The sequence below is a fragment of the Melospiza melodia genome, unplaced genomic scaffold (genome assembly GCF_035770615.1).
Source record: "Melospiza melodia melodia isolate bMelMel2 unplaced genomic scaffold, bMelMel2.pri scaffold_32, whole genome shotgun sequence".
In the NCBI taxonomy this organism is placed as follows: Eukaryota; Metazoa; Chordata; class Aves; order Passeriformes; family Passerellidae; genus Melospiza; species Melospiza melodia.
Genome location: NW_026948638.1, coordinates 1,704,985 through 1,717,919, shown reverse-complemented (window position 1 = coordinate 1,717,919; position 12,935 = coordinate 1,704,985). Strand labels below are relative to the sequence as shown.

The following is a 12,935-nucleotide window of genomic DNA, read 5'->3' as shown; positions in this document are numbered from 1 at the left end:
TGCCCTCTCGCCAGCACCTGGGACTTGTGCACAAAGTTAGGGTTGGAAAAGAAGCCTCTGGTGCTGGAAGAGGGCAGCCCTGGCTAGGCCCGACCATGACATGCAAAGGAAAAACCCACTCCATGCTGGGGAAAAAACCTGCCCTTATCCTCCCTGCCTTCATTGCCCCAAAAATATAATGAAACAAGGCAAACAGGGCGAGTGGAGCAGTCCAAGCCCTTCCTCTCATCTGCACACCAAAGTGGCTGGGGCACAGGTTCCAGCCCCCCTCTCTGCTACCCCCACCCACGGGGGTTTTGGTCGGGCTGGCTACCCCAGCCCAGACCTAGTCCTGGGCAGAGTGGATGGCAAAGGCTGCCAGCAGGGCTGGAAGGTGGCTGCCCACCTAGCCCCGCTCTAAAGCAACTCAGCTGAAGATTCAGTGCCCTGACTGGCAGCAAAAGGGAGAATCCCCGCTGCCACAGCCAGCTTGGGCTGGGAGATGTTGGGCCATGAGATGTCAGCAGCGGGAGCACAGCCCTGTGTAGGCTCACCTGCAAAGTGAGTGTAGACTGTGTCCTGCAGGTAGGTGCCACAGCCAAAGTCAATCAGTTTGGCCTGCCCGGTGTCCAGGTCAACCAGGATGTTCTCTGGCTTGATGTCCCTGTGCAGGACCCCGCAGCTGGTGCAGTGCCGCACGGCCTCCAGCACCTGGCGGAACAGCTCCCGCGCCTCCTCCTCGGGCAGGAACCGCCGTGCCCGAATGAAACGCTGCAGGTCCTGACACTGCTCTGGCCGCTCCAGCACCATCACGATGCAGTTGGGGAGCTCGAGCCACTCCAGCAGCTGGACCACACCGGGGAAGCCAGTGGACACTTTGGCCAGCAGCACGACCTCCAGGGGTGCGCTGGTGCCGTCGGGCTGCGGGAGGAGCACGATGCCGTCAGTGGGGCCGATGCCGTGCCAGGCCTGGGGAAGCCCTCAGCTAGCCCGGGATGCTCTGCGCCCTGCGCTGGCCCCACGCCCGCTCTCCCTCGGGGCGTCCTGGCAGCTCCTGCCGTGCCGGGCCCCGGCTCATCCCCGGCCGGCAGTCCCGGCTGCTGGCCCCGCTCACTCACCAGCTCGCCCCAGTGCTGGACGCGGTTCCGTGGCACCCTTTTGATGGCCACCTGCAAGCCAAGGGCAGCAGCGGGGTGAGCTCGCCGCCCGCACTGCGAGCCCCATCCTCCGCCCTCCTCCTCCTCCATCCCCTCCTCCTGCGCCCGCCGCCGGCCCCGCCGCTCACCGGGGCGCCGTCCGAGATCCTCGTGGCCGCGAAGACTCTGCCGAAGCCGCCGCGCCCCAGCAGCGATCCCAGCCGGTACCGCTCCTGCAGGGCCTCCTGCGCCGTCCCTGCGGGCGGGACGCGGCTGTCAGCGCTCGGCCCGGGGCCAGCAACGACCCCCGAGAGCCCCTCACCCGCCCCGGGCCGGCCATGCCCAGGCGTTCGCTCCCGGGAACCGGGGCCGGCGGCCGCGCTGCCGAGCGGCGGAGCTCGGGCCGGGGAAGCCGCAGCGGAGGCGGCGGGAGAGGCAGCGCCGCGTGTGTGCTCCGCTGGCCCCGGGAGGAGCCGGGGCCGGGGCCGGGGCCGGGGCCGGGGCCGGGGCCGGGGCCGAGGCCGGGGCCTGACCCTGCGTCGGGTCTGGGGCCGGGCTCGGGCCAGGCGGAGGCAAAAGGCGGCGATGCCGCCCCCTCCCCAGGCACTGATGCCCGCCCAGCAGCGCCACCGCCAGTACAGCCAGAGCCGGGCGGAGGCGATACCGCGGCGGGACGGCCGGGGCCGGGCACGGGGCAGCCCCGCTCGGGGCCGGGGGCGGGCCGGGGGCATGGCCCAGCCCTGCAGGGGAGAGAGAGGCGGGGAGAGGAGAGGGACGCCGGGCAAGGGACCCCGAGAGAAGGGTGCCCGACAGTGGGAAAGGGAGAAAAAGAAAAAGAGCGAGAGAAAGAGAAAGAACGATCTTTCTAGTCTATCTGCTTTTGCTGCTGCCGCCGCTGCTGCTGCCGCCGCTGCCGCCGCTGCAACTGAAGCACCGGGGCCGTTCGTCCCTGTGTCCGTTCCCCGCTCACCCCACGAGCCCCACGTTCGAGCCCCGCGCGCCCCGGGGACAGCCCCTCCGTCTGTCCAAACACGGGAACTTTGCAGCGCTGATCCCAGATGCAGAGCCCTGACTCCTGCACCCTGGCACAGCAATGCCCTCGCTTGCTGCTGTGCATTGTCCTTGCTGAGGGTCAGACACTGTTGGGACACCTTCCCTTGGGGTAGGATTCCTACCTGAGCCCAGCACTGCACTTACACCTCCAGTGTTGCTTTCCTGTAAAAACAGGGGAAGGAAAACTGTGTGTGGCTCATGGTATTTTGGAGCATCTAAAAATCATTAAGTCACCAATTTTAGAGGTGACGTGCATCTGGAATTATTGGGATGGAGAAGCAGTGCAACATGGAAAAGGGGACTATAGAAATAAACAGAGGAAAACATCTTGGATTGTTTTTTTCATTTTCATTTCACTTCTGGAAAGCTGTTAAAGTTTTCCAGGAATCTTCTCCTGTCCGCTCTTCCCAAGAACCTCTCATGGAGAACAAGGTCAAGCTTCTGTCACAAGATTGCCACCAGCTGCAGCTTCTCTTGGCTTTCCACACTGCGTAGTGTGTGCAGCAGGACTTTTGCAGCAAAGCAGTGTGAGATGCAAAGCTGTGTTTCATGTCAGGTACAAACAGGCGATGTGTGTATTTGTGAATGCAAAATGTGTGGACCCCGACAATGGGAGAGCTGTGAATTCTAATAATAACTGAGGAAAATAAAGCATGGAAAAAGGCCTTTGAACTTATCTTTTGTTTGCAATTAACCCTGGTTGATTTAAGAGCATTGGAATTAAGGTGTTAAAGATGTTGCTTTTTGCTTGCATTTAATCAATAAAAAGCTCTGCAATAATAACCTTTTGAAGTGTAATTTTAGAATATTACTTTTATCCTTGAAACTATAGCTTTGGAATATATATAAAGGAAATATGCTTATCTCACGCCTTATTGAAGCAGAGAAAAACAGCTTGAGAAAGGAAGATGAACATCACCTCAAGGATTTATGGTTTCGACCAAAGGGAAGCTAGACATCACTGTTATGAGATTTAGAGTCTCTGCAGTTATAAGGTGGACACATCTGGGAAGCTGGACTCCACCAGATGGGATTCGTCTTTCTTCTTTTGGAAACTGGACCGTCACCATCTGAGAATACTCATTTGAGATACATCCTGAGAAATTAAAATCACAATAGTGTATAGAATTTTGATGTAGTAATTTGGAATAAAAATTGCTGATGAGTAAAAGGTTGGAAATAAAAATTGCTGAAAAAAACCTGATGAGTACCCCTATAAATACCTGTAACCTTCAATTATAGGTGTGCAGTTTGAGGGAAAACTTCCCCCACTGTACACAGAGCTGTATTGCTCATACTTTACCATATTAAATAATAAATTGATTGCTGCTTGAATATTGGCCTAGTGAAGCTTCTTATTCATAACAGTGCTGAGCAACCACATCACAGACTTCCCTCTCCAGCTTATGTGAAAGGGGCTCATGAGTAACACCCCTGAGCATAGGGAAAGCCTGGGAACCCCCTGGCAAAGCCACCGCACCTGCTGTGTCCTGGTCCTTGGGCCCCACAGGGACAAGAGGCGATGACTGACTGGGAGCCAGGTCAACACCACTCCCCCCTGCACCCCCTGCAGCACCGGCAGAGCCAGAGGAGGCCGCTCCACGACCCAGTAGATGCCATGAAGAGACAGGCTCAGTCATCTCGTCAATCTTAGTTTTGGCTTCTCACCAGAAACGCTCAGGGTTCCTCAGACACACAGTCACCTGGCACGAGGGAAGCGTCCACAATATCAAAGAGGAGGGGCCATGGCCCCGGGAACCCACCAGCCTCCCACCGGCCGTGTCGGCATTCACGCTAAAGGTAAATACCTCAGCGTCCTGTCATGCCACAGTCCTGGCAGGGGCGCCTTGGTGGGCACAGGTTCCAGCATGGTGTGCAAACCCACTGCGGACTGGGACGATGTGATGGTGGTCACAGTGGTTTTCAGGATGAGAGAGAGACGAGAATGTTGACTCCATGATCAGAAGGCTTGATTTATTATTTTATTATATATATACTACATTATAACTAAACTAAAAAGAAATAGAAAGCAAAAGGTTTCTCAGAAGGCTTAGCTAAGAATAGAATCGAAAAGAATGAATAACAAAGATCTGTGTCTCAGCAGAGAGCGAGACCCAGCTCTGCCGTGAGTGGTCAGTAAATCCAAACATCCACAGGAGACCAATCACGGATCCACCTGTTGCATTGCACAGCAGCAGATAACCATTGTTGACACTTTGTTTCTGAAAGGTCTCAGCTTCAGCAGGAAAAATCCTAATGAAAGGATTTTAATGAAAAGATGTCTGCAACAGGACGAGACCAGCGCGGGGCCCTGTCCCCGACATGGAGGAGGGGAAGGATGCCAAGAGAGGTGCAGCCCGTGGAGCCGCATCACTGCAGAGCGGCACAAGGGAGCCTGGCACAGCCAAATCCACCCTGGGGGAACCATCACCATCCCCCAGTTGGACCCATCCCCCAGCACACCGTCCCAGGGTGGGGAGAGAGCTCCACATCACACAGAAACTCAAACTCCCCCTCGTCCATGTCCGAGACAGAAGGGCTCCACTGGGAACTCCGAGGGGTACAAGAACCAGACCCCCGCCAAAGATCCTCACATTTTTTCCACTGCACCAGCAGCAATCCCACGTCTACGGTGCAATCATCAAAGAGGGCCTCCATGAGGTGTACCCCCACAAGAGACCACTCCTCCTTGGAGAACACCTTCCCAGAGTCCGAAAAGAGCCCTCGCTCTCGGGCCCACAGAAACAATCGCTCAAAATCATACCAGGAAATAGAAACCTGTTTCCACTCCAGGACCCCCTCCAGAGATCCAAAATGAGGGAATCCTCCTTGAAACCCACAGCGGTTGCCATCACCCCAAGAACAGCGGGCAAAGCACCAAAGAGGGGGGACAATACCGGCAATCCAGACTCTGTCTCAGCCTAGGCTGCAGTACACTTTGGCAGTCACCAGGATGTCACTAGAGGACAGGAAAGAACAGAAGTGCACACCGCTGTTCTCAAGGTCAAAGAAAAAATGTGAAGTTTATATTCTGACTCCAACATTTATAGTTTTCCAAAAGTGACAGTGGATCGGAAGGTGACAGTGCCACCTCTCCAATGATACTGGTCAAACCAACAGCCCTTCAACTCTCTCGTCCTCCATAAAGGAATGCAAAACAGTGAGTTATTTATAGAAAGTGTGTAAGAAAGTTCACTACAAGAATGTCAACATCAGAAGGCTTGAAAATCTTAAAAAATCAGGATGACACAAGTCTGGCTAGGCTTGGCCTCTTGTGACTGCCTCTCTGGTGACTGCCCCTGCACCACTGGGGCTCACTTGTTTCCTTCCTATGAGACCATTGTGACACTGCGGAGCATTGTGGAAACAATGGACCATGGTGACACTGCAGGCCCTTGTGGAACCTGTTACACTGTAGGCCCTTAAGGAACCAAGAGGAACATTGTGACCCTGCAGGGTATCATGGATCCCAGGGGCCACAGTGACACTGTGGGGCCTTGTGGAACCAAGAGGCCATTGCTGCATTTCAGGGCCTCGTGGAGCCAAAGGGCCATTGTGATCCTGCAGGGCACCATGGATCCATGGAGAGACCTGTGGCATTGCAAGGCCCCATGGAATCAGGGAGACAATTGTGACCCTGCAGGGCCTTATGGAAGGAAGGGGCCATTGTGACACTATGGGAAGTTGTGGAACCAAGGGAATCATTGTTGCACTACTGGACCCCAATGGAACCAAGGGGCCATTGGACACAGTGAGGCTTCATGGAAACCAAAGTCCATTATGGCACTGTGGTGCCTTGTGCTTGTGGAACCATGGAGACCATTAGGATCCTTAAGGACTTGTGTAACCAAGGAGCTATTATGACACCTCAGGGCATCATGGAAGCAAGAGAACCATTGCGGCACTGCAAGGCCTCATACAAGCAAGGAGCCATTTTGACACTGCAGGGCCCTGTGGAACCAAGGCAGTATGAAATAGGTGTGGCTGCCTTGGCCTCCCAGGGTTCACCTGACAGGTCTGGCTGACCTTGGAATGTGGAAGGCCACTCCCATCTGCCCCTGAAACACTGAGGCTCTGCACTTTCTTTCTTATGGAAAAGAACTGTCCATCTTTTCCTGGTATCCATGGCCAAAATTAGTATTCCACCTCCAAATTTCTGTGTATCCAAGGATTGCTCCCAGACAAAAGCTCCCAGGACAGACAAGTCTGGCTGGTCTTTGACTCCTGAGGGGCAGCACTCACCTGTTTTCCAAACACTGGAAAGGGCTCTGTGCTTTTCTTTTTATGAAAAAAACCCCATCCCTCTTCTCCAGGCACAAATGTTTTAAATTAGGACTCCACATTCATCATTTTAAAAATCCAAGAGTTGCTCAAAGCAAACCTGCCAGGACAGACAGGTCAGGCTTGCCTTGGCATCTGGTGATTGCTGTTCATCAGCTCCTGATACATGAGGGCTGCGTGGTTTCCTTCCTATGGAGACCAATGTGATGCTTGGGAGCCTTGTAAAATGAAGGGGCCATTGTGACACTGCCAAGCACCATGGATCCAAGGGACCATTGTGATACTGTGGAGCCTTGTGGAACCCAGGACATCTTTGTGGCTCTGTTGGGCCACACGGTCCCAAGGGACCAGAGCAAAACAGCGGTGTGTGAGTTAGCCCAGCTGTAACTCAGTCAGACAGATTTTACCTCGGAAGGACTGGGCTTGAGTTTCAAGCCCTGGGAATCATTTGTTTAACTTAAGGTGTGTTAGAGAGTTCCCCCATGAGCCTTTAGTGTTGTTATGCTAAGTTGTCCAAGTTCTCCTCCCCTACTGGTTACTTGTGTCCCCTATATGGTTATTGTTCTAGAGTGTTCTACCCTTGAGTGTATATATTGTTGCTTCGCCTTTATCTCAGGTCTTTGAATCCCACCCCTTGCACTGCGCTTGACTTCTCCATGTTAATTGTTTTTCACCTGTTACTAAAGTTCTTTTTGGGCAAACTCATGGATCCTGCTTGTAGGATCATCAGGGGCTTGGACGGTTGGGACGGATGGAGACCAGAGATCTCTGAAGCCAGGTCTTGGAACTTGTGGTTTATTGCAAAGGGTGTGGGTGCAGGGACCTTGTTTGGAGCTGCCAGCCACAGCTCAGAGCAGGCCCAAAAGAGGAGATCGAAAGAGACGCCCAAAATGGATGCCCAAAAGAGGAGGGGAGTTTCCATTACTATACAATAAATCTTCTTCTGTGCTGTATATTCTAATTTTCACTAACCAATATAGTACAAGATACAAATCTTATAGCATTTACATACAGCCTATAAGAATCATTACATTACCATACTGTGCTACATTTTAAACCCTGAAAACAACTCTTTGGACTCCTTCTGACAAGCTAGTACAGTCTGCTCTGACACTTGGACTTGTCTGCAAGCAGAGGGTATTGTTTCATCAAAAGAAGACTACCTTCAGCCGAGCATACCATTGTTTTCCACTATTACAGTAACTAAGGCTTGGTATCTCAAAGCTTGCTTTCATTTAAATCTCACTTATAGTTTCCATATTCTCAAAATCTTTTGCCAGGCAATCATATTTAGAAGGCTTTCATGTTTCATCTTCCCCAGCATCTGCTTCTTTTCATTTTCACCATCCTTGCCCTAAAGTTTGGGAACCAGAAAGGTTTGTCACAGCCACCCTCATTGTGACCTTTGGCACCCGAACAGGGACCCTGACATTCAGTCATGTCAGCTGGGGTTAGCTGATGGATAGACCAGTGCTCCTCGGGATTTTGGTTTTTTGCTGGGCTGGCACATTCATCATTGCTTTGAGGGACCTTGGCCAGGATCTCCAGGGACAATGATGGTTGCACCTATGTAGGATTGCAGGCGGGTTTGGGGAAAGGCAGAAAAATTATTGCCCATTTTGCCACTGTGTTTTTACAATATGAATCAACATCCCTTAACTGATTTGGGGTGTTCCAGTGGCTCTTCCACCTAAGGCCGAGAAAGAGAAAAATGGGCAGCTGGAAGTCCAAAGTAGAAAGGTGTGTATATGGATGCTTTAAGTTAATTCTCACTGATCACGACCAAGTATCTTCAAAGAACAAAAAAAAATCAATTGTGAGGTGGATCATTAAAAATTTTCCAGATGCCCGTGAGCCTGACCGTCCTCCCTCCACCTTGGCTCCTCCGCTTCCTGCTACCACAACCTTCTATTCTGCCCTGAATGAACCTCCAGATGTCACGCGCCCACTTTCAATCATTCCACCTTCAGCCTGGGCCATGCCTCCAGAAGACCAGCCCTGAAGTCTGCCATCCTAAATCAAGGTCCTTCCTCCCCAACACCTGACAAAATGGCAGCGTCATATTCATCACCCTCCGGCAACAATATAACCCTATGCTCAAGGTACTAAGCCCAACGGTCCCACTATTCCTAATCCAAAAATTCTCCTCCAAGTTATTCTTCCTCCCGAGAAGACAGTTTGGATTCCCCAGAACCATCCCACCCGTCAACCCCAGAAGATCCCCAGGAAAGGATCTGGAAAGAATCAGTTAAGGAAGGAGACTGGCAAATAGTCTCAAAACTCCTTGTGGCCCCGGTATGTTATGAAAGAAGAGGGCCGAATCCCAGGTAACAGCCATTGGTTTCTGGGGAAATAAGGGAGCTGTGTCGGGCAGGTAAAGACCATAGGAATGACTTATCTTGTTTTAATGGACTAATGAGGGCCATGGTTAAAGCACATGTCTTAACCCCCTATGATTTAAAATATATTATGACCATATTGTTCTCACCTACAAAATACACCCTGTGGGAAGAGGGATGGAAGTGTTTGCTGAATCGATTAATAGCAGACTATGCTAATAATGAGGCAAGGGCGGAATTGACAATCAACCATCTAGCTGGAGAAGGACAACACAGCCTACCAGACGATCAACCAGTAGGTATCGCCAGAGAAGTATTGAATGATACCAAAAAGATGGCTTTGAAAGCTTTAATCCAGGTATCGGATGGTAGCACTCCAATTTTGGACTACCTTGGGTGGCTGCAGCTAAAGCTTTAGGACAAGCAGACCATCTTGGGTGCCTGTCAAGTAAACAAACCAATGCTACCTCCCTCACATTGAGTGGCATGCTCTCAGAGAAATAGACCATCAGACATGCCACCTTGCAAAAGAGCGATAAAGTTTTTATTCTGGGCACATGGGCATGGCTGTGTAGACTCTGAGGGCATGTTTTGCATGAACCTCTCCAGCCACAGCGAGTCAATCCATAAGGGCATTAAGGTACTGAAGAAAGGGTTCAAGAAGCTTCAAGTGGAAAACAATGACTGGGTCAATGAACTCTTCCAATCCAAGGGACTAAAGGGTTGGATGATATCTAGCTAAAACAGGACTATTCATTCTCTTAGTAGTTGCTGTTGTATTGTTAATTGTCCCATGTTTGTTTGGATGCTTTTAGAAAGTCTTACAAAATTCTTTCAGTTCCATCTTTATTGTAAAACAGAAAGGGGCGAAGATACCCAACACAGGCTCCTCATGGACTCCTTGGAAAAGAGAATTGGAAGCCAGGATGGCACAAAAGCCTCATACACTCAGTTTGGGAAGGAAACACCTTAAAAGTACCTAATAGTATTCTTAAATCCATAAAGTACCTTAAAAATCTTGAGTATCTTTAGGCATTAATGAGCCCTGCTAAATTTCAGTACAAAGCTCTCAAGGGACTCGTTAAAATAGATAATTGGGGGCATGATTGCACAAAACTCTCACAGAGTCTGTATCAAAAGTGAAACACCAAGTACCTTAAAATAACTGAAGTACCATGAAGTATTAATGACCTCCACTGAGTGCTGTTACTGACAAAGCCTCTCCAGGGAATAATTACTGCAGATAATTGGAGGCCATGATTGCACAAACCTCTCAGAGACTCCAAGGCAATAGCCAAACTCAAAGTCCTTTCAAAAACCTGCAATCCCTTCAGGGAGCATTAAAGACTCCCCAGGGCCATTCCTGAGTAAGGCTCCCAAGCGACTCCTTCCAGCAGATCCTTGAGGCCACTGGGATTTCGGCTAGTGGGGGATGCTGAGGGCAGGACAAGGGGCTGACAGTGCCCAGCCTGGCTGGGGCTGTTCCAGGAGCCCCCAGGGCCTCAGGACAAGGTGTCTCCTCACAGCCTTTATTGGCACAGACCCTGCTGTGCCCCAGGGCACCAAGACTTTGCTTCTCTTTGTCCCCACCTGTCATCACTGCCTCCAGTTCTCTGCTCTACCTGGGGACACTTTCTCAGTTGTGTCCCTCAGTGGGACCCATTAAAAGTCCAAGAAACTTTGGAGTTGGATTGTGACTTGGAGTTCTGGAGAGGTTTCTTCAGTTCCTTATCAGTGCCTGATGTTCAGGGCCTGAGCACAAAGCGCCAAAGGCTCATTAAAGTCCTTGTGCTGTGTCTGTGCTGCTGAGCTGGGCTGGGCTCCTGGCACAGAGGCAGCTCCTGGTAACCAAGAAGAGCTTCAAAAGCACATTTCTCTTGATGAGCAGCTCTTCTGCCAGCCCAGCAGGGCTGGGGCATTGCCTGCAGCCACCCCGGGCACAGCACAGAGGCACAGAGAGCTTCAATCAGTCAGGGCTGGGAAGGTGCTGAGAAGTGCCTGGGGCACAATCACTGCCAGCCCTTGGCACAGGAACCTCTGGCTGCAGGACAATGCAGCTGCAGCTCCTGGAGCCATCTCCTAACGCTGGAACATCCCAATGCCTACAGACCCTGTGAGTACATTCTCTGATTGTCTCTTGTGCAGAGCAGCCAGGGGTGCCCACGGCTGTCCTGCAGAGCAGAGTCCTGCAGCCCAGGGTGCAGTGCTGGAGCAGGGACTCTGCTGCCTGCCAGGGACAGCTCTCAGCCAGCCCTGGCAGCGGCTCCCAGCACTGGGGGCAAAATCTGGGTGGGAGGAGACAGCTGGTCAGGCTTGGAAGTGTTCTCCTTGTGTGGTGGTGATGCTGCATTGTTCAGCACTGGTCCCAGCATGGCACTTAACTCCACAACATGTCCAAGTAGATTATACAGGGACCACCGTGAGGAAGGGGTTTCATAAAAGGGGAAAACCTGCTTTATTAATCTACTGCTCTAGGTTGCCTGTATGTGAAATAGCACATAGATATTTTTAATATCAGAATGATACTAAAAAAAACCAAACAAAATCTCCCAGATATGAATAAACTAGGTAGCGCAGAAATCAGCCAAGCACCATTTAGAGGCAGCATCAGTGTTGCTTTTCCAGCCTCCTCAGGGTTGCTCTGATGTTGCCATCCGAGCCTGCAGAGCCAGAGCTGCCCCTGGGCAGTGCCTGAGCTGGGAGGGGTCTGCAGGGCAGAGCTGAGTGCCCAGGGCTGGGCTGGGCTCTGGCAGCACTGGCAGGGCCCAGCCCTGGGCACAGAGAAGCAGCTGCTGGCAGGGACAGCTCCAGGTAGCAAGAGCTCTGGGCAGGCAGTGGGCGGAGGGTGCCCCCAGGCTGTGCTGGGATATTTCAAGTCCTCTTCAAACCCAATGATTCAATGATTACTATTTTTACAGGTCCCCATGCCAAGGCACAGCAAATGTCCAACAGCAGCACCATCAGGCACTTCCTCCTGCTGGCATTGGCAGACACGCGGCAGCTGCAGCTCCTGCACTTCTGCCTCTTGCTGGGCATCTCCCTGGCTGCCCTCCTGGGCAACGGCCTCATCATCAGCGCCGTAGCCTGCGGCCACCACCTGCACACGCCCATGTTCTTCTTCCTGCTCAACCTGGCCCTCAGTGACCTGGGCTCCATCTGCACCACTGTCCCCAAAGCCATGCACAATTCCCTCTGGGACACCAGGAACATCTCCTACACAGGATGTGCTGCTCAAGTATTTTGTTTTGTTTTCTGGGCAGCAACAGAGTTTTATCTCTTGACTGTCATGTGCTATGACTGCTACGTGTCCATCTGCAAACCCCTGCACTACGGGACCCTCTTGGGCAGCAGAGCTTGTGCCCACATGGCAGCAGCTGCCTGGGCCAGTGCCTTTCTCACTGCTCTGCTTCTCACAGCCAATACATTTTCCCTGCCCCTGTGCCATGGCGATGCCCTGGGCCAGTTCTTCTGTGAAATCCCACAGATCATCAAGCTCTCTTGCTCCAAACATTATCTCAGGGAATTTGTCCCAATTGCTGTAAGTGTGTGTTTAAATTTTGGTTGTTTTGTGTTCATTGTTTTCTCCTATATTCAGATCTTCAAGGCCGTGCTGAGGATCCCCTCTGAGCAGGGACGGTACAAAGCTTTTTCCACCTGCCTCCCTCACCTGGCTGTGGTCTCCCTGTTTCTCAGCACTGCAGCGTTCGCTCATCTGAAGCCCCCCTCCATGTCCTCCCCATCCCTGGATCTGGCCCTGTCAGTTCTGTACTCGATGGTACCTCCAGCCCTGAACCCGCTCATCTACAGCCTGAGGAACCAGGGGCTCAAGGCTGCAGTGTGGAGACTGATGACTGGATGCTTCCAGGAACATTAAACTGCTGTCCAATTTCTGCAAATCACTTGTAATAAAACTCATTTTTGATACGTTCTGTTGGTTTCATTTTGGAGGTTCCTTTTCTTTGTTTTACGTTTTTAATCTTGTCTGATACTCTTAGATTGGATGTGACCAACATGTGTTCTCTAGTTTATATACTTTTAAGAAAGCATCATCTTAAAGTCATTAAGTACATCACAATAACTTATTATATTCATTAGAGCAACGATCTTTGTATCAATTTATTTAGCAAAAGTTTTACAGAAATTTAAT

At 51.6% G+C, this 12,935-nt stretch overlaps 1 protein-coding gene across 1 annotated transcript; it reads left to right on the top strand.

The window, feature by feature from the left end:
* Positions 1–11,729: 11,729 nt before the first annotated feature.
* LOC134434149 (olfactory receptor 14A16-like) lies at positions 11,730–12,662 on the top strand. Its single transcript, XM_063182837.1, has one exon. The coding sequence runs from the start codon at positions 11,730–11,732 to the stop codon at positions 12,660–12,662; it is 933 nt and encodes a 310-aa protein (XP_063038907.1).
* Positions 12,663–12,935: the final 273 nt, after the last annotated feature.

Excerpts from the sequence above, each read along its gene's own strand:
- LOC134434149 (XM_063182837.1), top strand. The coding sequence starts at position 11,730 with ATGTCCAACAGCAGCACCATCAGGCACTTCCTCCTGCTGGCATTGGCA.